Source organism: Aphelocoma coerulescens, chromosome 3 (assembly GCF_041296385.1).
Source record: "Aphelocoma coerulescens isolate FSJ_1873_10779 chromosome 3, UR_Acoe_1.0, whole genome shotgun sequence".
In the NCBI taxonomy this organism is placed as follows: Eukaryota; Metazoa; Chordata; class Aves; order Passeriformes; family Corvidae; genus Aphelocoma; species Aphelocoma coerulescens.
This window is the reverse complement of record NC_091016.1, coordinates 11,377,204-11,402,523: the sequence shown is the minus strand read 5'-3', so window position 1 is coordinate 11,402,523 and position 25,320 is coordinate 11,377,204. Positions and strand designations below refer to the sequence as shown.

General features: G+C 44.4%; 1 protein-coding gene across 2 annotated transcripts in view; it reads right to left on the bottom strand.

The window, feature by feature from the left end:
* The window catches only part of PCSK2 (proprotein convertase subtilisin/kexin type 2), a 122,856-nt gene that overhangs the window by 87,212 nt on the left and 10,324 nt on the right, over positions 1-25,320 (bottom strand). Inside the window, exon 2 of one of the 2 annotated variants that reach the window (XM_069009030.1) lies at positions 4,792-4,896. The exons of the other annotated variant lie outside the window; for it this stretch is intronic. Coding sequence (XP_068865131.1) covers positions 4,792-4,896 — 105 coding nt within the window. The remainder of the gene's footprint in view (positions 1-4,791; positions 4,897-25,320) is intronic. 2 annotated transcript variants of the gene reach the window in all.

Genomic DNA, 25,320 nt, shown 5'->3' with positions numbered 1-25,320 from the left:
GAGAACTGTCTCCTGTAGGAGGGCCCCCACAGTGGTGCAGGGGAATAACTCCTCTCCTTGAACAGTGGGAGAAACCACGGGTAATGAACTGACCATAACCCCATTCCCTGTCTCCTTGCGCCGCTGGAGTAGGAGGTAGAGCTGGGAAGGAGGGGGGAGTGGGTTGGGGGGAAGGTTTTTTAAGGGTTCATTTTACTTCTCATTATCCTGCTCTGATTTTGTTAGTGTAATAAATTCAATTCATATCTCTAATTACAGCCTGTTTTGCCTGTGATGGTATTTGATGACTGATCTCTCCCGGTTCTTATCTCAACCCATGAACCCTTCATTATATTTTCTCTCCCATGTCCTGCTCAGAAGGGGTGTGACAGAGTGAATTGATAGGCACCTGGCATCCAGCCAGCGTCAGCCCACTACAGAAGCAAATTCCATAGTTTTGTTTTCTTTCAGCTGTGGTGGAGCAGGAAAGGACTCCATTTCCCATCCTGCCTCTACTGTACTATCAAACAAGGCAATATGAAGTATCTTCGTATTTCTGATTCACTTTTCCAGGGCAATCTCATTGATGAAACATACCACTGTCCCTCATTAAAAACAAGGTTTGCTTTTACAGAAGCTATATTTCCCATTGCTCACAGGGAAGACTCTCTAGAGGTCCCCTTGCTCTGAGGTTGTTTGTGACCAACACTTAGCAAGCTGCATATTTTGATGTCAATGTGGACACCTTGTTTCCAGTCTGTCCAGCCTACCCCATGCTCCTCCATGTCCCACTCAGCTTATGGGTCCCTCCATACCCAGATCACTCAACCTTCTCACTGACTCTGGGCTCTTGTGCCAGCCTGTCCCATTCACTCTCTCTTCACATTTACACTGCTGCCTGGTCCCATCCTACTCTGGCTCCTCATGGCTTTATTCCACCCAGGGCCCTTATCCTTGCTGTCACCTCCTCCCAGCTGTCTGTGTCCATGGGTCATAGCAAGGGCTGCTTCCCTGTCTGCAGCTCCAGGGCAAAGTACAACAGCCCCTTAAATGAAGTCTTCCAAGGCCAAAAAAGCCTAATGGCTGACCTTTTGGTCTGAGACATTTCTGCTAAAGCAATAAACAAATAAAGGCATATGAAAATGCAATTTCACATGGAAAATGCTTGAGATGTTGCTGCTATGTCTTAGCTCATTAAGAATTCCAGCTTAAAGATGTTAAAATGGTAAAGGAAATCCCTCCCCTCCCCACAATCCATTTAGCACCAAAGGAACATAAGCTAAAATAACAAAGTAAAATTGCACCTGGAAATCACAGAAATTTGCAACCGATGCAAAAGAGTCAAAGGAAACCTCTCCTGGAAGGTTCTCTGTACCTCAGATAATGTAATTTAAATAACAAAACAGTCTCCATTTGAAGCAGTTCAGTTCACTGTGGAATTTGCCACCTTGACAGTAAGGATCCCTGGCAGAACAGTACTGACAGCAAAAGCCACGATGCCTCATACACCTGCACTTTTTTCTTGAACAGTTCAATAGGACAACACACTATGTGACACTACTACATGTACCTTCACCCGCTGCCAGGACTGCTTCAGGCTTCAGCAATATGAATCTATTAAATAATGTCAAAACCATTGTACCTGAGATGGTTCTTCAGAACAAAGATTAGTTCTTGCTGGATTTCTAGGAATTTAAAAACATTCCATTCCCACCCCTTGACTGTAGTGATGTTTATCACGTAACTGCTGTAACGTGTTTAGCATAGGTCTGAATTATTTTGTTTAAAACATACAGTAAATTTTACACAACAAAGCACTTTTGAGCATTTTAAAAGACATTCAGAGCATGGAAATGATGCAGTAACCTGTTTGCATAGTGCTGTGTCATCTGTCAGACTCCTGAAAAACTGACATGGATCCTCAAGGGACTAACTTGATTAGACAACATTAATTAATTGAGTGAACATCTGTGCTGTTTTTCAGCTAATAATTAAAATTAGCTAAGCATTGCAACCTCCCTAAAAGTGAAAAGTATACAGAATAAGTGCAGCACATGCTCTCACATTTGGGTAGGGCCAAGCAAATTTTTGCAACAGCATTTACCGTAACGATTCCTGAGAGACTTTTATAGCCCTGTGGTGGAAGTTTTCTTTCTGGCCAGCCTGACAATAAGAACATTTTATTCTTGGTTTCACGCATTAACATATTAACCATGACAGTGCTGACATTTGTTGTTAAGTGAAATTGATTGTAAATGGCCTAGAAAGCTGCCATTACATTTAGAAATTACTTTTAGAGTTTGAAATTAAGTACTGTCAACACAACTCCCATTTCCGTTTATACACAAATTTGAAAGGAATTTTTATGACTTCTCCAAACTTCACATAGAAAAGAAGAAGGGAGATAAGACTAATGATTTTAATTGCTCTCAAACTGTATCATATAAAGCAACTGACCTACATGGTATCATAATAGCTCAAGAACTATTCAACAGGACAGGCTAAATGAGAAAATGTCATGTTACATGTGGAAATTAAACATTGTTTCATCCCCCTTCCATTTTCCAGTGCAAACCACGAAGTTAGAATTCACCCAGGATCATCCTTTTCCTCACATGGGAGATATTCTCACTTATTTAAACACAGGGCTTTATTCCCTGAGATCAAAGGAAGAAGCCATTGTAGATACAAAAATGCTGCTAGCAAGGATTTTCTTGTTATTTTCTAAGTCCGTGAGAGACTTTTCTCTCTCACAGAAGAGGTAGCAGAGTATGTAAAAAACCAAGCCGCCTGCAACCTTGAAAAGTCTTGTTTATGGTACAGTAGAAAAATATTTTGACAATGGATGTTTTAGGATTTTAGCCAATCACCCCAAGGGGTGGCTGATCCTTTGTCCAATTAGACTATGAAGAAAAAAGTCTATAAAAGAGTTTGTAAAATAATTAAATAAATCAATCTTGCTGCACAATTCCTGCCTGCTGGATCTTCTCTCCTCCTCCTCCCTATAGCTGCGGGACGTGGTGATATACCCTAGGGCCTAGGCCTGCGGTAATAAGCCATAGGTATGCAGTACCAGAATGAGGTGGAGATTATCAGGAAAAATGAGATTTCACTCCACATGACAGAAGCCAACTGGGAGTCCAGAAACTGCAAATATCAAATAACTACACAAAAGGGAACATCTCTGAACGAGAAGGTAGATCCACTTAAGCTATTCTTAATACCAGTGCAGATACTTAGTCTAGAGGTATCAATGCAAGAGCCAGTCTGGAATTAGTACAGGAGTGCTCAGACGTAATGTTAGGCTGCAGTGAGAATTAGTGGTTTCATACAAATATCATAGGTATTTTTAAAATGTTCAGAGGCTTACAGAAATACTTATTTCCAAAGAGCATATGGAATGGCTCTGCCCAGTGACTGTACTCAGCCACTACTTTTCAATGTTCTGACTTAATTGTGAGCTTTTTCTCTTAAATTTTCTCATGCACCTTCTCATAAATAACTTTACAAGATTGGATGGTTCAGAGAAAGGGAACACTTCTCAGGACATTTGCTTTAGTAGTCACTAATTGTAGATTTTCCCCAGTGACTTATTTTCTGATCCCTGCTTACTAAACAAAACAATAGAAGCCTGAGAATTTCCCTTCAAGGCAGGTTGGGTGTGTCTCTTCCTCGTAACCCTTCAGCTGTATCTGGTTTCTTTTCAGAGAACGGGACCAGGAAGAGGTACCCTAGAGTACCCAGCTATCAGCATCTTGGGACAGAGTAATGGGGCAGGCAGCACCTGGAACCTGTGTGATTCCCTCACATGGCTCTCAACAACAGAAGGGACCAGCCATGGGCACCCTAGTTGGACCTGGACCTGGAATCACTTGAAATTTCTGCAGAAGCAGGAAAATTAAGCTGGGAATTCATCAGACCTTGCTTGCTATGGTGTCACAACAACAACTGTGATCTTATTTAACCTATTTCCCTCTTCTTCCTACTCAAGTGTTTCACTGTCATGGGTGTTACAATAGTCTGGAACAAAATAGTTCCAGCCTCTTCACAGTGCAGAGAGTTGAAATCTTACTGAAGGATTAAAAAATAATCTATCTGCTGTCATGATATCATTCCTCAGACCGATCTACTTTCTTTGGGCAGTAAATATACTTTTTGTGCTACCTGGCCCAACTTCAGCTCAGTATTTAACTGGTGCAAAACCTCTGCATATAAGGAGAAAGAATTTGTCAGTGCCAGCTCATAGCCTTCCACAAATGGAGCCTTTTTCTCCTGTCTGAGAGGTTTATGCTTCTGAAAACTGAGCACACCATTTGCAGACTGCAATCAAGAACCTCTAAAAGAACTACTGAAGTTTGACAGCTTACACTCCTCTAGTAGCTGGTATTTATACTACTCCTTGAGAAGGAGGGAATCTATGGTGATTGCAGAGAAAGTGCCACCCACTGTTCACATCACAAGGTATTCAGGGTTGAATAACCCATGGGTAGCAAGATTCATGGAGGGGACAACCAGGAGATGTACCTCGGATGGCTTCTCCCCACATTGGAGTGCACAGAGATCATGGCATCACTGAGTCTTACTGGAAAGAGGATACATCTCAGAGAATGTATGACTATTTGAAACAGTGAAATAATAAAAGCTGAGGCTATTTAGGAAGTGTGTGCATACAGAAGCCACCAAGCTTGAAACAAGCATGGGGAAAAAACCCATAATCATAGCCACAGATTTGATCATCACCCTGATCTCATAAAAAAACGGTCTGCATCACAAAGAAAACATGACAGCTGCACATAATGATGAAACACTTACCCTGGAGTCCTTTTCCAGACGAAGCTTGTGTTGAAGGCTGCGTCTTCTCCTGGCTTTAGCAAGACCATTGTGATAAAAAAAGTATCCAGATTCTAAAAAAGGGAGCTGAGGAAGAGAGAGAGAAAAAAAAAAAACAAACATCATAGAGCTATTGGCTGTTAATAAGGATGACAAGAAAACTTTTACCTTTGAAGTGATTCAGGAATCTACAAGACTTGTGAAGAGTTATGCCAAAGAGCCCCAATCACTCTTGAGAATGCTACTCCTAAGTTATTTTTGAAAAGTGCACCCAGCAGCATTAAAGTTGTTTGCTACAGGTTTACAGTGCGTAACTTCACTTGTATACACTTAGTACTCTTTCCACCTCACGCTTAAGGTCAACAGTGCCAATATTTCTGACGGGCACCCCAAATCACAAGAGGAAGCATTCCCTATTTCCTGAAAAAGCCAGAAAAAAACAACGAAATGAACTGCAAAAAATTTGAAACTCCAGAGAGCATCCCTCACCAAGAGGGCCTTACATAAGTGCTTTGCTGAGCTGTTGTAACACACACAAACTGGTATCATAAGATGGAAGGCAGAAAGCAAAGAGATTTCCACTTTCAGAAAAATATGATACTTGGAATTTCTTCTGAGCACCCTGAAATGGAACATACAAAGCATATTAAGAAAACAGCTCAGTGTTCAGGTGGAAACAGTGTTCTGCACCTTTAATGTCCAAGACATTTAAGGAGCAAGCAAACACCTCTGGAGGGCTTCCCATTATTAAATGTATTTCTCTCCTCAGGATTGGCAGAGAGCTTTTAGAAGGCTAAAAGACACTGTGTTAGGAGAACAGCATCTCACTTCCAGCACTTGATTAGGAAGCTCCAGTTCAATCTTGAACAGTTCTTTCCGCATTTGAACTTAATAGGGACATTTCAGTTGAACATTTCAATGTAAGTAACTGCACATTTTTAAACTAAGCTTGTCCTTGTAAAACTTGAAAAGAAATGGTTGGGATATGTTATTGCTGTGAACATTTCAACTTCAAAGGTTCAACTGCATTTAAAATAACTTCTTAAAAGAGATATTCTAGAACAGCTATGACAACCTGTTCCTCTCCTTTTTATTATCTATACTTCAGGATAACATAAACATCTTAGCAGAAGTTCAAAGTTCTTCACTGAAATACCAAGGCTGATGTCTAGACAGAAAAATTGTTGTGAAAACCTGGGCTGAATACAGGTAGCAGCATCATGCTGCCATGAAACAGATTCTGTTCCTGTATACAGGTATATACAGTGCACAAACACAAATTACCGTCTGTGAAATTATCTCCTGTTTCAGTCAATCTATCACTATATCTGGTACAGTTCCACAAACATATTTTACTATACATGTGAAGCAGTGTGGAAATAGAAGACAGTGAAGTCTGAAAGTTTAAATCTGGTCATTCCAAAACTGAGTATGCAAGTTTGGGTTTTCTTTTTCTTCAAAGCACTTTTTTATGCTAATTGAAACATTGACTGTCACTGAAATGAAAGCATTTAATCTTCATGTTAAAGTTTCATTCTGTAGGATACATAAATGCACAGTAACTTAAAAAAAAAAATGAAAGCATTCTGTTCTGATAAAAAGACCTCTTTTAAAGTCTTTATAAACGGTTAAGGAGATTTCATCAAAATCATTATGGTTCCCTGGAGCTGATCTGCATGGCTGACTGGAGAGCTTTTGTGGGTGAGTAATCAGATTATTCAGCTTCAGCTCCATATACCTGTGAAAAATACAACAGCCGAGGTAGAAGGAGAAAGGAGGCTATAAGAGCTCTCAGTAAAGGCCACAAAAGTCTCCTTCACTTCCTGTATATCCTCAGAGTCACAGCTCTGAAGGTTTAAATTCTGTCTGCGTTTAGGTAATTGTTTTAAAAAGCAAATTTACATTTAAACTTGTACCTGACATGTTTACCAACTGGGTGATCAGGCATTTATATAATCCAGAGTTTGGCAATAGATCTGTCTCACCAGGAAAATGCCCTTCCCCCACATTGGATACATTACTCTATGCCTCAAAAACATGCACAGGAAAAATAAAAAGCTAAATAGGCAGATCAGTTACAGCTTGAAATCTATCCTGGTGTGCTAACCATTAGTGTCCTTTGCTGTTTGTGGCCCAATTACCCCTCTAATTCTCTCTGTGAAATCATGCTACTTTTCTTCCTTTTATCTCAGTATCAACCACTAAAATCAATTCCAGTCAAATATTGATTCCATTAAGGATTAGTCTAAGTAATTTTGAAAATATCTGGAAATATATAACAGATACTTGCTGTTTATTTTCCATACAAGGTTAGTTTCTAGTACCTCTTAGCATGAAGCAATATCTATAGTAACCTTCTAAAGATGGTGTATTCAAGTTTGACCATAAGCAATTACAATTAGTACAACAATGACCAGATTTATGGACAAAGTAATGAATAAGTTTGACTAAGACTATTCCACTCTTTCCTCAGTTATCCCAGGAATCTCTGAGGAACTCAGATATTTTATGTTTCACATGGTTTTTCGCACTGCATCAGTTAAACCTACAGGGGGACACCCAGGAAGGCAGCTCAGTGAGGCAATACCCGAAAGATTATGTGATCCAGTACTGAGGATTGTGAATAATTAATAGCAGAAACCAAGCAATTTTCAGGAATAATCTAAACTCTGCAGTAAATCCTTGAAATTAATGAATGTACATGTGGGAGAAATCAGACACCAGGGAAAGGGCCTAAAATGTCAGGCTTTGATAAGGATGTTGCACTGAGATCTGCAAATACCACAAGAAATGACTGAAGCTTCCAATTCTGAGCGACTACTGCTACCAAGCCAGTAACTTCTTGGCAGCAACCAAATGGAGGACACAGGTAGCTCACAAAAGGATTTACATTCCCACTATCAGCTATTCCAGGAAGTCTCCTCTGATTTGGAGCTACAGCAAAAGAGCAAATAGTGAAATGAACAGTGCATATAATGAAGTGAAATGAAAACAGATCTCCTGTACATAAAGACTCCGAAGTGTCATAAGCAGTATCTGCTCTAGTAGCTGTAAAGCTGGAATTGCTATGGAGTAAAATTCCTATTGTGGCAACAGCAGCCTCAGCATGTACCATGGAATAATAATGCACTCAGCCTGGTGGCTCAGGTTCTTTCTGTAAGAAAAAAGCAAAGCTTCCTGCCCTCAGAAAAAAATCAGCAATTAAGTAAGATAACTAATTACTGGAAATCACTTTAATATTCAAGTGAGGAGGATTATTTAGAATTTTTCAGAAATGGGCCTACTTATTGCCTTGATGTGTAATTATTGTCCATTACAAAACACGGCTTTCAGAATCTCAGGAATACAAGCACTTCATTACTTGCAATATTTGTATAAAAGTACTGGTGAAAAATACACACAAGCAAAACCAGAACCACAAATACAAAACAGCAAGTAGAGCAAAACACTTTATATCCACCTGTCTCCTTCTTTTCTTCATATTTGCAGACTCCTTGTGGTTATTAATAACACTTTCTGAAGTAAAGATGAAATTTGTTTAACCCTCTTCCTGAAAGAATGTGGACCAGAAAATAACTTCTAAAAATTCAGTGTTCAGCTAAATGGAGGAAAGAAAAACTCTTTCAACGGAAGAGGCTTAACTGAAAGCAAAATAGATTTGATGATCTTAGAGTCTTTTCCAACCTTAACAATCCATGATTCTATGAAAATGGCTAGGATGTACCATTTAGTACAGAAAGAAGCAGGAAAAGTTTCATATTGTGCACAGTTTTAGCACCAGTATGTCTGAGGTATCTTAGCTGTTCTCACGCTACTGCTCAACCACAGAAGCTGAGGTGTAATTATTATTGAAATAAAAATAAGTAAGTTATATTCATGGTTCTCAACCTTTCTGCACTCTCCTCCTTACATATGACAGTCTTTCCCCAGCAGGAAAAGGGAGTGACTCTGGGCTGCCCTAAATGCCACTGCTGGGAAGAAGGGCTGTAAACAGGCAGCTACAATTCTCCCCTGCCAGGCCCAGGCATTGCTCCTGAGAGAGACCATTCCCCGGTATTGAAAGGGAGAAACAGACAGTCCACTGCTGACCCCTCAACTGCTCCAAGAAGGAAAAATCAGGTATAAAGTAGCCTGTTCCTCAGGAACACCCGATCTAGGACTGGGCAGCACATGATTCCCTCAGAGCTGATGGCTCCCATCCCATCTTGACAGAGAAAATCAAACTGCCCTTCTTTCTTGGTCTTGCCTTAAACAATATGCACAGTGACACCAGTTGCAGTTTTGCCTGTCACAAAGCAAAGGAAATCAGTATCAGCTGCAAAGCAGTGCAGAAGTTTAGAGAAAAGCCACAGAAAAACTAAAATCTGATACTGTTCCTCATTCTCAAACTGCAGCAACTGAGGCCACCTTGGGCAGAGCTAACACTGAAAACAAGCAGCAGCATCTCCTGACCAGAAAAGCCTGTCCAGCAAAGGTATTATGAAGCAGCAATAAATTCTTAAGAAAATACCCAAGTCGAATAAAGCTGCCAGTGGCATCAGTACTTTATCTGGCTCTCACGGAGAGGTCCAGCATTCACAGACTGTCACTAATTTTAAGAGGTAATATACAATACAAAAATAAAGATGAACATTGGTTCCAAGGCTTATCATTAATATCAAATTTTACCGGCTCCTTTAACATTGCATTTTACTGACGCACAGCAGAGCTCTATCTCCATACATTATGGTGCCCACAAAAAGCTTAAGAACAACCTGGATTGCCCCCTCTTGTTTTAATGGGAATTATCTCTGCCCAGCCTTCCCATACTGCAGAATCCCTACAGCACACTGCTGGCTTTTGTGCATCATTTCCAATGATTTCTCCCCAACACTGTAACTCCTCAACTTAACTAAAACCAGTTAAGGTTCCTCTCCCAAGTTACTAATGGGGACAGTCTGCAACAACTTTCTCTTGAGCAAAATCATTTATAAATACAAGCAAAGGGCAATTTATAGCAAGTTACTGCCTTCTTTGATCACCAAAATCATCATAAATGGATCTGTCAGTGAATGGGATTCAAAGAAAGCCCTCATTCAGCCAGGCTGATAACGACCCTCCCCAGAGCTCCTTGCCTGCCTCAGTATGAATATGTGGCCATGGATGCGAGGGTTCAAACAAACACTGGTGCTAAAGGGAAAAAAAGATACCCATCCCCCAAATAATAATTTTTTTTTTTTTTTTTTTTTAAGAAGTATAACACAAAACATCTCTCCTCACAGAGTCCAAGCACTGCCCAAGCATCACTCCTGACTTTGAGAGGAGCCATAAACTGGCACAGGTGAGCTCTTTCATCCCACTACTGCTCAGTAATTACACCAACAGAAAATATGATCTAAACCCAGTACAAATAAATGTATTTGGAGCCTTCATGGGCCCCACAGGCCTCACACCTTCACTTACCATTTTAAGTGAAGCACAACAGAGTGCCTCCCAGCAGAAATTAGAAACCTTTTCATCCCAGTTTCACCAAATGCGCTGAGGATGCTTATAAATACTCAATATGAATTTTTAAACTCTCTCTCATTTTCCCTCACCCCAATTAGCATTAGAAATCATTTTACCTTGAAATACACAGATGGGAGCCAAGTCTGAAGTCAGAACCACTCACTCACTTTAGCGATGAGGGCCATGTAAGAGAAGAGCCAGCTAGAAATATAGGCAGCCTCAGGCACCAAAATAACACAGAACAAAGCACAAACAAGAAAGGATTAATTCAAACACTGGTAGAGAAATGTGAAATAGCACAGAGGACTAAAGCTGCACTAGAGATCACCCAACATGAAATCCAGTCCACTGTGTTCCCATGGCCCCAGGCACGGATTTCAAACTTTCTCATTTGTGTGCTATAATTACTCTGAAGGCTCAAAATAAGGATCTCAGGTGGAGCCTGGGTTCTGCACAAGCTCCAAACAGCCCCAGTGACTGGCACGGTGAGGCCCAGATCTGAGTGCTATGATTCAGTTCTCACTGTACCTGTGTCTCAACCAGCTGCCTCCACCAAAGCCTGATCTGCTTCTCTTGGCAAATCTGGCAGGTGGAGGTGTTATAGCCATAGATTCAACACTCCCAAAAGGTACATTTTGTATTAAAACATCATCAGATCATCCTTGTGAAATCAATTCATTAACACAAAGTGAAACATTCCCTTACAAATTAATTCATAAATGCCTGACTTAGACATTTTCATATGTTTTCAGCTCCGTTTCATATAAATATGCAACCACCTCTTAAAGGAATCACCAACAGGGGGTGGTAGTAAGAAGGGACCAAGACTAAGTAGAGAGATACAAAAGTCAATGGAAATATTGTAACACACATGATAACAAGGCCACCTGTTACTGTTACTCAGAATATTGGTTGTCCTGTAAGAACACAGCAATCCTGCTTAAAACGTTCTATTGCATCTTCTCAAGCCAGCAGAAGTAGTTTCCAATGATTTTTGAAAGGTTTCCTGACCTCCACAGCAAAATATCTTTTCCCCTAGAAAGTGTAAAGTCAAAGGTGATGTCCAAAGATTTTGTGGAATATATGCCTTTGGATTTTATTTTATTTTATCCAAAAGGATAAAACAAATACTTTATCCTATCCCCTCTTGCATGCAGCAAGAACAAGGTTATACTGTCTTCTCAATAGCTGGACATGAGGTGTTAAATAAAAACCTGGAGGTAAATGAAAGAAACTGAACTGGTTGTGGACTGCTATTACACTTACATGTCCACGTGGAATTCACCTAAACGCCCTGTACAACTCATGGCAAAAGAAAAAGAGGCCCTTTCAAAGCATGATTCATCTCACTTATCTGAGGTAGCTATGTTAAAATACAAGCAGAGCAGAGCCCCAGGAGCTCTTTCACTCCAAAGTCTGCAAGAGAAGCACTAGGTAGATCAATTCTGATGTTAAATAGCTATTCTCATTTTCTCATCAGTTTTGTTGTTACATGACCCCACCCAGTGCTTCCAAGCACATACAAAACACTGCTCCATTGGTTTGGTTACAAGTTTGTGATATTTGGATATTGATCTGCAATTGAATGAATCACACAGGTATAAGGTTTTACTGTATCTGTATCACTGTTAAGTTTGTCATTGAAGAGCCCCATCCTGCAACCACATAAAGTCAGACAAGTCATCAGTGGATCTGCTGATAGTTTTATCAGTGAATTGGAGAAGCCATTTGAGGCTTTTAAAACAGTTATTGTTGTTTATGGGAAAGGATCTGTGCAGTTTAGAGAGTTTTATCCGTTACTCCCCAGTAACTGTAAACACCATTATCAATTCTACCACATGCCCTGTTGAAAGCAGGATACTTCCCAGATTTCAAGGAGAATGCTGTTGTTTATACACTAGCCCTCAAATTGGACTGTCTGGGTTAATTCAGACTGTCATTACCTGGAATAGGTGATTATTATTGTTTGGCTGACAGGCTGAAGTGAAGGCTAAGCAATCATCATTATGTCCTCTTACATAAATGGTGGGGGGGTGTCTGTGCGTGTGTGAAAGAAGAGCACCTCAGTCAAGCCCTGGGCACCAGAAAAAATTCTGGAGTTCAGCACCAGAAAAGTCACTGGGAGAATCTACCAATTGTGTTGTCATTTTTAGCAGCAGCAAATGACCACTAGGAAAAGGAGACAGCCTCTCCAACCATTCAGCTACACAACTCCATAACAACCACATAAACAACAGATAAACATACACATCATTTAGAATAATTAAGTAAATATGATTCCATCAGAAGGTGAATCAATTAAATTTTCTTAAAGCAGGTATACATAACACAAAATGGGTTTTTTACACAAATTGCGAGAATTTTACCATCCCATTAAAACAAAAAAAACCACCCCCACTCCCTAAAAACAAAACAACAACAAAAAGGAACAAAAGAAAATAAACAAACACCTCCCACCCCACAAACCTAAACAAACAAAAATGAGAAAAAAATACAAACAGAAATCAGACTCCAGACATTCTTTAGAGACAGTCTGTCAGTACTTGACCCAGTTAATTAACCATAATTCATTTAGTCTGGAGCAGTCAGTGCTGTAAGAATAAAGGGGGGAAAAACATGGTAATCCAGAAGTAGCTTTGCCAGTTCTACATTTTATTAACAAAGGTGAATAAAACATTGGCTGTGCCTGTCTCCTGCTTGGAGCAATGGAGTGCCTCGGGGTATCCTGTCACACTTTTGATGTCCTGCTGTGTTTTCAAAGCATCTCTCAAGATGTTAATATTCTGTAAAAGTTTTCACACCTCAAATGACCTTCTCCCATTCAAAAGATCATTCAACCCACTACAATTTCCTTTGCTATTTCCCTCTCTGCTCTTGCTTCACATGGTAGGAACTCTGCTCTAGGACAGAGCCAGGACTAAATCTCAGAAGACACGAGTTTCAGCATCTCCTAATATTAGGAGAATCTTGGGCAATTAGAGCTGTAATATTCTTGTTTCGGTTGCCTCCCACGTAAAACGGCATAATCTTCTAAGTACTAGTTTAGTGATTTTATTTATTGATAGGATTCATTTAATCAATGTTTGCACAGCACTACAGACTGTGATATGAAACTCTTAACTGTAAAATGCCAAGAGCCATTGCAAACTTTTGGGGTTTTAGTTTTCCTCCTGTTTTCTTTTTCTCTTAAAGGAATTTTCCCCATACATGTTGCCACGGGGACAAATTACTGGGTGCTTAAGAAAAACAAAAGACCTGGCCCCAGGCATGGGATGCATCTGGCTACTCTCTTTCACCTGGGCTTGTGGGCAGCCAGTTCCCGGCATTTGGACGGAGAGAGAGGCTGCTTCTTCGGCTGCCTTCCTTCTACTGGAGAAACCCTGGGATTCCCAAGCCCGCCTTAACCTGCCCCACTGGGAGCCGGGCTGGGGCCACCCTGCCCCTGCCATTGCTTCGAGCCTTCACTACTCTGTAGCCCCACCACGCCCTGCCTGCCGAGACCTCCAGGGGGTTCCCACTGCAGCTCTGGAGTTTTGATACATCTCGTCTGCCACCCGGGATTTGTGCTCATCCCTGCTGTTCCAGCCTGCTGTTCCCGAGGGTCCGGCTGGACACCGGGATCGGCTGCCCAGGGAGTTTGTGAAGCCTTTGTTCCATCCCTCCCCGGGATCCCAGGGCACCAGTGCCGCCTACTCCCCGAGCTCGCTCCGGAGCGCCCCCTGCAGCTGCGGGGGAACCAGCGCACCTGCCCTGCTCACCAGGAGCCGCCAGCGCCCCTGCTGGCTGTTACCATAACTGCACCCAAGGGGAAAGGGCCTGACAGCCAAGAAGGCTGGCATTGGGTTTGTGGTTCTGTTTGCTGTTACTGCCATAGTTATTGTTGTTTGTTTACCTTGTTATACACCTATATATATATACAATAGTAAAGAACTGTTATTCCTGTTCCTCATATCGTTGCCTGAAAGCCCCTTAATTTCAAAATTATAATAATTCGGAGGGAAGGGGGGTTGCAATTTTTTTCCTTCCATTCCAAGGGAGACTCCTGCCTTCCTTGGCAGACACCTGTCTTTTCAAACCAAGACAGATCTTGGCACCCAATGTGAGGCCTGAGGGCATTAAGAGAAAGGGGTGAAAAGGGAATAACAGTTCCTGAGTAACTTAATTTTGTGTGCTGAATGTAGGAACCTTGTTAGGCAGTACTTTGTAGTCTACTTTACCCTGGTTCGGGTGGCAGGTGGTAGCAGCTATATTCTTCCCCTTTGCAGCTACTTACCTAAACATGGGTCCTCTAAGGCTACCATTGCTGTTATCCAGTTTGCACTATGGGTCGAGAAGGTGAGGAATTCACGGGCTTTTAACTTCCTCCAGAATGTGGGCACATGGATAAAGGGCTATCACACACTAAGTGCATGTTTTTGGGGTTATGTTAAAAATGGTACCTTCTGTGAGGAAATGACACCAGGGGAACTTTTCCCCCAACCCCTCAACCAGTTCTTTGGGCCCACCCCACCAATTTTCAAAGGGTTTAGATTTCCCCTGAATGCTAACCAACTGGTGCTGATAGGCCTACTCTATTTAGCACTCAGGCATAAGTTGAGATTGACTTGGATAACTACCCAAATACCAGCCCCAGAGACTAGCGATCCTACCCCAGAGCCTGACACCACCCCAGACACCAGAGATCCTGCTCCACAGGCTGACCCTGCCCCATGGCTTGATACTGCCCAACAGCCCACCTCAAAAATGAACCACCCAGATTTAGTGGGGACACTGGTGAAGAAGATGCGCAAGATGTGCCAGGTGCTGAGCGAATACACCTCCCCAGCTAGAGGGAAACTTTCTCCCTGCCCCGAAGAGGGTGAGTACAATGGTGCAGCAGTGGAACCCACGGATGTTACAACCATCCAGGCTCCAGCTGAACCACAAGGACAATCACAGCCAGCAGCAGCCGCCTCTGTGCAGAGGAGGAAGTATGGGTATGAAGACCAAATCAGTACAACCAGTCAATGATGATGAGGAACCAGGGCCCTTGCAACCAGCAGGGGAGTCAGAACCTGAAATCATCACTCTAATGACTGTCTAATACGACAGTCTCCATAATATGCGGAAAGACATTGTATGACGGGGGCGTGAGCCTTATACAACCTGGTTACTTCAGGTTTGGGACCTTTTGGGCACAGGTGTTCAACTGGATAGTGGTGAGGCAAGGTATCTGGGATCGTTGACCCAGGACCCATGTGTGGACCAGATATTTGTGAGGGAGCCAGGACCCCTTTCTCTCTGGGAGCAACTCTTAATGAGTGTGAGAGAAAGGTTCATTCACAAAGAAAGAATGCAGGAGTACCATCATAGAATGCAGTGGAAGACACTTGAGGAAGGGATCCAACAACTAAGAGAAGTGGCAGTATTAGAGGTACTCTTTGGGAGGGATGGACAGCATGATAATGACCCTGACAAGGTCAGGTGCACAGGACAGATGATGTGGAACCTGGCAAAGCTAGGGCCACAGCAATACACCACCTTCATTGCAACAATTAATGCCAAGGACAACTGAGAAACAGTGGGTTCTGTCACCAAGAGGCTCAGGAATTATGACAGTATGGTCAATGGTCTGCTGAAAGCTCATGTCTCTGCCGTGGTTAAGGACCTCAAAGAGAAGATGGAGGAGATGGAGGAGATGAGGAAGATCAGTGTGGCACCAGTGCGAGTCACAGGCCCCCAAGTCAGAGCCTGACGTCCCCCAGCTAGAGAGAGAGGGTACACCCCACGAGCTGAGCTGTGTTTTATTCTGTGCGAGCATGGGGAAGACATGAGAAGGTGAGATGGGAAACCTACTTCTGTCCTGGCAGCACGGGTGCATGAACTGAAGGAGGGAGGCACTAACTGAGGGGGTTCTGCTAAGGTGAAAGTAGCCTCAGCCTCCCGTGACCAAGCTGCCAGGTATTACAGACAGGAGGATGATATGTCGGATCCCCTTGAAGGTACCTCGAGCATGTACACTCAGGGAAAGAATGATAACCAGGGCTAGAGGGGCCCTGCCTCTAGCCAGGAAGAGGCATGGGAGAACCAGGTTTTCTGGACGGTGTGGATTCGATGGCCTGGCACATCAGAGCCACAAAAATACGATGCATTGGTTGATACTGGGGCACAGTGTACTTTAATGCCATCGGGACATGTGGGGGCAGAACCTGTATCCATCGCTGGGGTGACCGGGGGATCACAGCAGTTGACCCTTTTGGAAACTGAGGTGAGCCTGACCGGGAAGGAGTGGCAAAAGCATCCAATTGTGACTGGCCCAGAGGCCCCGTGTATTCTGGGCATAGACTTCCTCCAGAACGGCTATTACAAAGACCCAAAAGGACTCAGGTGGGCATTTGGGATTGCTGCTGTGGAGGCAGAGGGCATTAGGCAACTGAACACCCTGCCTGGACTATCTGAGAATCCTTCTGCAGTTGGGCTCCTGAAAGTGGAAGAGCAACGAGTGCCAATTGCCACCTCGACAGTGCATCGCCGGCAGTATCGGACAAATTGAGATGCTGTGATCCCCATCCACAAGATGATCCACGAGCTGGAGAGCCAAGGGGTGGTCAGCAAGACCCACTCACCCTTCAACAGCCCCATCTGGCCTGTGCGCAAGTCTGACGGGGAATGGAGATTGACTATGGACTATCGTGCCTTGAATGAAGTGACTCCACCACTGAGTGCTGCTGTGCCGGACATGTTGGAGCTCCAGTACGAGCTGGAGTCCAAAGCAGCGAAGTGGTACACCACTATTGACATTGCTAATGCATTTTTCTCCATTCCTCTGGCAGTGGAGTGCAGGCCTCAGTTTGCCTTCACCTGGAGGGGTGTGCAGTACACCTGGAACCGACTGCCCCAGGGTTGGAAGCACAGTCCCACCATCTGCCATGGACTGATCCAGACAGCACTGGAAAAGGGTGAGGCTCCAGAACATCTGCAGTACATCGATGACATCATTGTGTGGGGGAACACAGCATTGGAGATATTTGAGAAAGGAGAGAAAATCATCCGGATTCTCCTGGAAGCCAGCTTCTGTAGAGAAATGGCTGAGTGAACAGGGACATGTATACGTGCACAATCCAAGCTGTATTAGTGAACTGTCCTTGACTAGAGAAAAAAGAGAGGAGCAATGATGATGTGGCAAGCCAACAGGATGTTGGGGAGGGGGTTGCTGACCATAGAAAGAGAAAGACTTATGTTAGTTAGTCGCATGCATATTAATCTGTAACCAATCGCTTGCTATTAAGGGCCACGTGAACAGTAGCTGTAACCCAATAGTATGGAGCTTGCTTATGCGTGCTTGGGGAATTAGAGTATAACTATGGGTCTGACAATAGAATAAAACGAGTTCCATCATATCTCTGTGAGAAGCGTGTTTCATCCCGGCAGATCTCTCTGGGATGGGAGGGACCGTTCCTCCAAGGAAGTTACGCTTGCTGATCACCAAAAGGAGGGTGACGACGACGAGCGACAGAGATACTGTGGGCAGAGAATGTCGACCGTGAGCCAAAGGATGTCAGTCAGGCCAGTAAGAAGGGTCGCTACCTTCCCTCTGTGATACCCTGCTAGCATGGATTTAGAGTTTGCGGCAGCACAGAAATTACTCCTCAGTATCCTCGCTAAGCGAGGGGAGGAGGTCAAGGAAAAGGATATAAATAAGCTCGTTTTATGGGTGCGGGAGCATGGACATTTGCAAGTCCCACGCCCCCCCCTTTGATGCAGCCGGGTGGAGGGAAGTAGGGGATCACCTGTGGGACTGTACTTTCCAGGGAAAAGGGAAAGAAATAACAAACTTAAGGCCCACCTGGAGAACTGTTATAAATGCCTTGAAAAGTATGCAAGCCGAGTCAAAAGTAGCTGCGGCTGCGGTGGAGGCAATTGCAACACCGGCTGGGGTTGTCGCTCCTGCCCGAACTACGCAGCGCAGGGGGCTGAGTGGACTGTTTAAAAGCCCGAGCGCGATAAAAGGGCAGAAAGCAGAAAAGCACTTTGAGACTGTCAGTGAGCTCCTGCAGGAGCAGGAGAAAGAGCTCTTGCAATCAGAGCCAAAAGAGGAAGTTACCACCACCGTGACTCAGAGCAAACTGAAGGCAAACGCGGAAGTTACAGTCGACCAGTCAATGGGCGGGGCAACAGGTGGTCCTTCTTGTCAGCAACGCCTCTACCCTGCTTGCCCGCCCCCTCCACCTCCACTGCCAGCAGAGATCCATCCCGGACCACAGACTGTTTCTCTGCCGCAGCTTGTTTCTCTGCCACAGACTGTTTCCCTGCCGGAGCCACAGACTACTTTTCGGCTGGAGCCACAGACTGCTCCTCTGCCAGATGATGATATACCAATGACAGAGGTGACAAATGAGCTATGTGCTCATCCCCCAGGATCTTGTGTGAACCCACAAGCATTGGAAAGATGGGCTCATCAAGTAGTAGAGGCAATGCATCAAATGAAACAACACTTTGATTGTGTTCTGTCTTCTATGGAAGAAAAGCTCCATCAGAAGCATGAGCCACAACAGGGTCCCACTGAAAGGGTGTGGCCCAGATGGCCCTGCAACTACAGGAATGGGCTCGAGTCAAGCCCTCCGCTCCACCTCCTGACTTTGAGCCAGGACGTGGCACGTACAGCAGATGTTCCCAACCTTTGGGAAGTGAACCTTCACTTGGTGGCTGACAACCTCACATTTGGACAACCACTCGGAGTCTGGGAACAATCACCGAGTGTGCATGCTAATCACTGCAGAAATTGCTTACGCTGTTATAATAGCCTGCGCTTGTGCTGTGGGGGCTGTGGGGAAGAGCTTACTAGGGGAACTTGGAATGTAGATGAGCGAGGCAGTTTATGCCGAGAATGTTATCAAGTGCCTGAGACAAGAAGTTTTAGGCAGTGTGCATCTATCGTGCTCGGAATTCCACCACAACAGATTAGAGTTAGCTCATTCAGGGATCCACACGAGTTTTTACTAAGCTTGGAAGTGCGGGCAGGGAAGAAGGCCATCAGACGTCTGCAAGTGAGTAAAAAGACCACTGTAACCCAGGCATGGTGCCCTACATGTGGCTCCTCCTCTCAAGTACTTTCACCCTGAGTAAAGCTGTGATAACTTCAGTGTCAGAAAGAGAAAATGTGTGGGTAACAGGGGCTCACCAGGCGAACCAGACAGACTTCTGTCTGGCCATGGGGTCAGCACCAGATCCATTTCGCACATGTCTAATTGGTGTGCCATGGATCTCACTTGAGGACACGTTTCAAAAATGGGTGACAGATATAGGGAAAATCAATGAGGAAGTGGAGCAACAAATGCAAAGCAAAAGAAACCGGGGCGAGTGCTTAGGTTGTTGGTCTAGTTATTGGCACTCCTTGCAGCAAACCCATATTACTGCCAATTTAACAAAAAATGCAACCTTGCCTCTTCAAGAGCTACAGCTTTATGGGTCCCTTTTTCCCAGTACGCTTGTTAACATAACACCATGGACCAACTGTTCCAATGTGGTGCCTCCAATGCAATATGCCAATGGGTCTGCAGTTTTCTTCTTTGAAGATCCTTGGGAGGACTACCAGGCATGACAGGGCATGGCCTCCTTTCCATGGAAACAGAATGTATCAGGACACTTCATCGGAGGCTGGAACGTGCTGACCACATTGGGAGGATCTGAGTCTATTGACACAACCAGAGGAAAGGTTTTACCTCCTGGAGTGTTTTTGATATGCGGAGATAGAGCATGGAATGGGATTCCGCATAGTCCAATTGGGGGTCCTTGCTACCTGGGAAAGCTAACTATGTTTGCCCCTTCTATATGAGCATGGAAAAACATTACGGCATCAGAAAGCTGGAATAATAGGATGCAAAATAGATACCAGTGTAGTGTTTCCACATTTGATAAAGATTGTAATGATAAGGTAAACATGATGAGTTTGCGTGCATTTATACCATTGGCTATTTGTAACCCAGGGGGTGCTGCAGCTCATGGCTATAGCAATCTGAAAAAGTTGGCCTGTTGGTCAGAAAAGGAATTTAATAGGACTTCCCATATATTAGATGAGCTTTTAACTGATGTAGATAGCATTAGGCATGCTGTACTACAAAATCGAGCTGCGATTGATTTTTTATTGCTAGCTCACGGCCATGGTTGCAAAGAGTTTGAAGGTATGTGTTGTATGAACCTGTCAGACCATTCCCAAAGTATCCATTGACAGCTCTCAGAACTGCAAGATGCTTTTCAAAATATACAGATCCATACAGACAGCTTCTCTGAGTGGCTGTCCTCCCTTGGTCTGACAGGGTGGTTGGGAAACCTGGTTCAAGAAGGAATATGTCTGCTAGCTACACTAGTAATTGTAGAAATAATAATTTGTTGTGGTTTTGGGTGCATACGGAAAGCTTTAGAGAAAGTTGTTCATCGGGCTTGGCTTGTGCAAGAAGAAAAAGGGGGAATTGTAGAGAAATAGCTGAGTGAACAGGGACATGTATACGTGCACAATCCAAGCTGTATTAGTGAACTGTCCTTGACTAGAGAAAAAAGAGAGGAGCAATGATGATGTGGCAAGCCAACAGGATGTTGGGGAGGGGGATGCTGACCACAGAAAGAGAAAGACTTATGTTAGTTAGTCACGTGCATATTAATCTGTAACCAATCGCTTGCTATTAAGGGCCGCGTGAACAGTAGCTGTAACCCAATAGTATGGAGCTTGCTTATGCGCGCTTGGGGAATTAGAGTATAACTATGGGTCTGACAATAGAATAAAAGGAGTTCCATCATATCTCTATGAGAAGCATGGTTCATCCCAGCAGATCTCTGGCTATTGGCTTCACCATCAAGAAGAGCAAAGTCAAGGGACCTGCTCAAGAGATCCAGTTCCTGGGAGTAAAGTGGCAAGATGGACGACGTCAGATTCCCACCAAGGTCATCAATAAGATCACAGCAATGTCTCCACTGACCAACAAGAAGGAAACACAAGCTTTCCTAGGTGCCACAGGTTCCCGGAGAATGCACATTCCTGAGTACAGCCAGGTCGTGAGCCCTCTCTACCTAGTTACCCAAAAGAAGAATGATTTCCACGGGGGCCCTGAACAGCAGCAAGCCTTTGCCCAGATCAAGCAGGAAATTGCTCAGGCAGTAGCCCTGGGCCCAGTCAGGACAGGACCAGAGGTGAAGAACGTGCTCTACTCTGCAGCCGGGAACAATGGCCTGTCCTGGAGCCTCTGTCAAAAGATGCCTGGTGAGACTCGGGGCCGACCATTGGGATTCTGGAGCCGAAGCTACAGAGGGTCTGAAGCCAACTACACTCCCACAGAGAAAGAAATCTTGGCAGCTTATGAAGGAGTCCAAGCTGCCTCAGAAGTAATCGGCACAGAGGCACAACTCCTCCTGGCACCCCGAATACCGGTGCTGGGGTGGATGTTCAAAGGAAAGGTTTCTTCCACGCATCACGCCACCGACGCTACTTGGAGCAAATGGATCGCCCTCATCACGCAGTGCACCCAAATTGGAAACCCAAGTCGCCCTGGGATCTTGGAAATAATTATGAACTGGCCGGAAGGTGAGACTTTTGGGTTATCTTCTGAAGAAGAAGAGGAGCAGGTGACGCGTGCCGAAGAAGCCCCACCATATAACGAGCTACCAGAGAGTGAAAGATAATACGCCCTCTTCACTGATGGCTCCGGCCGAATTGTAGGCGCTAGCCGGAAATGGAAAGCTGCTGTATGGAGCACCACATGACAAGTTGCACAGGCTACTGAAGGAGAAGGTGGATCAAGCCAATTTGCTGGACTCAAAGCTGTTCAATTAGCTCTGGACATTGCTGAAAGAGAGAAGTGGCCAAAGCTCTACCTCTACACTGATTCATGGATGGTGGTCAGTGCTCTATGGGGTTGGCTGGAAAGGTGGAAGAAGGCCAACTGGCAGCATAGAGGAAAACCAATTTGGGCTGCTGATGAGTGGAAAGGCATTGTCACTCAGGTAGAGAAGCTATCTGTGAAGGTCCGTCATGGAGATGCTCACATCCCCAAGAGCCGGGCTAATGACGAACATCGTAACAACAAACAGGTAGATCAGGCTGCAAAAATAGAGGTGTCCCAGATAGACTTCGATTGGCAACATAAAGGAGAGTTGTTCTTAGTTTGATGGGCCCATAATGCCTCAGGCCATCAGGGCAGAGATGCCACCTATAAGTGGGCACGAGACCGAGGGGTGGTTCTAACCAAGGACAGTATGTCCCAGGTGATCCATGATTGTGAGACATGCGCTGTGATCAAGCAGGCCAAGCGGGTGAAGCCCCTGTGGTATGGTGGGCAGTGCTCCAAATACAAGTATGGGGAGGCCTGGCAGGTTGATTACATCACACTGCCTCAAGCACGCCAAGGCAAGCGTTATGTGTTCACAATGGTAGAAGCCACCACAGGATGGCTGGAGACCTACCCTGTGCTGCATGCTACTGCCCAGAACACCATCCTGGGCCTTGAAAAGCAAGTCCTTTGGAGGCATGGTACCCCCGAGAGAACTGAGTCTGACAATGGGACTCATTTCAAGGACAGCCTTAGAAACCTGGGCTAGAGAACGTGGCATTGAATAGGTGTACCACATCCCTTACTGTAGATACAAAAATGCTGCTAGCAAGGATTTTTCTTGCTAGTTTCGAAGTCCGTGAGAGACTTTTCTCTCTCACAGAAGAGGTAGCAGGGAATGTAAACAACCAAGCCACCTGCAACCTTGAAAAGTCTTGTTTATGGTATAGTGGAAAAATATTTTGATAATGGATGTTTTAGGATTTTGGCCAATCATCCCCAAGGGGTGGCTGGTCCTTTGTCCAATTAGACTATGAAGAAAAAAGTCTATAAAAGAGTTTGCAAAATAATTAAATAAATCAATCTTGCTGCACAATTCCTGCCTGCTGGGTGTTCTCTCCTCCTCCTCCCTATAGCTGCGGGACACGGTGATATACCGTAGGAACCAGGCCTGCAGTAATACCTTACCATGCACCAGCAGCTGGGAAGGTTGAGCGGTGTAATGGATTGCTTAAAACCACCTTGAAGGCACTGGGTGGGGGGACTTTCAAAAACTGAGAGGTGCATTTAGCAAGAGCCACCTGGTTAGTTAACACTCGAGACTCCACCAGCATAGCAGGCCCTGCCCAATCTGAACCCCTACAAACAACAGACAGGGATAAGGTTCCAGAGGTACACATGAGAGGTATGCTTGGAAAAACTGTTTGGGTAAAGTCTGCCTCGAGCAAAGACAAACCAACCCGTGGGGTTGTCTTCACTCAGGGACCAGGTTGCACCTGGTGGGTGATGCAAAAGGATGGAGAGACTCGATGCATACCTCAAGGGGACCTTGTTTTAGGGTGAACGACCCATGGCTCTGTACTTGTATCAGTATCTGCATGTATATACGTATATAATTCGGGTGATGCATGTATGTATATGGTTAAAAGGGTTAAGTTTCATGTAACATGTTAGTATGGGAAAAATTCGGGGTGGATAATGTTGGGGTTTTAGTTTACCTCCTGTTTTCTTTTTCTCTTAAAGGAATTTCCCCATACATGTTGCCAGGGGGACAAATTACTGGGTGCTTAAGAAAAACAAAAGACCTGGCCCCAGGCATGGGGTGCATCTCTCTCACCTAGGTTTGTGGATAGCCAGTTCCCGGCATTTGGACAGAGAGAGAGGCTGCTTCTTCGGCTGCCTTCCTTCTACTGGAGAAACCCTGGGATTCCCAAGCCCGCCTTTCCCTACCCCACTGGGAGCTGGGCTGGGGCCGCCCTGCTCCTGCCATTGCTTCGAGCCTTCACTGCATTGTAGCCGTTCTCGCCCTGCCTGCTGAGACCTCCAGGGGGTTCTCACCGCAGCTCCCGAGTTTTGATACATCTCGTCTGCCACCCGGGATTTGTGCTCATCCCTGCTGTTCCAGCCTGCTGTTCCCGAGGGTCTGGCTGGACACAGGGATCGGCTGCCCAGGGGGTTTGTGAAGCCTTTGTTCCATCCCTCCCCGGGATCCCAGGGCACCAGTGCCGCCTGCTCCCCGAGCTCACTCTGGAGAGCTCCCTGCAGCCACGGGGGAACCAGCGCACCTGCCCTGCTCACCAGGAGCTGCCAGCGCCCCTGCCGGCTGCAACCGCAACTGCACCCGAGGGGAAAGGGCCTGACAGCCAAGAAGGCTGGCATTGGGTTTGTGGTTCTGTTTGCTGTTACTGCCATAGTTATTGTTGTTTGTTTACCTTGTTATACACATATATGTATATATAATAGTAATGAATTGTTATTCCTGTTCCTCATATCTTTGCCTGAAAGCCCCTTAATTTCAAAATTATAATAATTCAGAGGGAAGGGGGTTGCAATTTTTTTCCTTCCATTCCAAGGGAGACTCCTGCTGTCCTTGGCAGACACCTGTCTTTCAAACCAAGACACAAACATATATTAATGGGTATATCTACACATGTAATGTTATCTGTGTGCAACCAGGTATCTCTTTAGCAACAAATATTTTTTAAATGTTGTAATATATTTAAGCAATATAAGATGGAAATCTCTTCTTCATATCAGTATACCTTCCTTAGGGAAAACTCGTAAGAAACAGTCTGATTCAGTTAGAGTCTGGAAATTTAAATGGCCATGGTATACTTCTGAGATATATCAATATTGCGGACAGCAATTAGCACTGCTTACAAAAGACCGCTTTGCCTCACTCCTGATTTACAACCCATCCCTCCTTTTAAGCATGTAACCAAACAGGTTGACTACTGCTGTCATACAGGAGCCTGGTGTCATATCAGCTCCAGAAACACAGAGATAAAACCCGTGACCTAAAGTTTGCTATTTAAAAAACAACATTAAGATGCAGTGTGTCCCAGACACAAATTACTGGTACTTAAACCTCATGGATGAAGAAGGGGCAAGACATTGCTAAACGCTGAGATCCTGAATTTCAGTAAGGCACTTCAGCATTATTTTTAAGCTAACATTCATGTAACAAAGTGGCTACATAAACATGCGTACAAGTGCTCAGCTCATG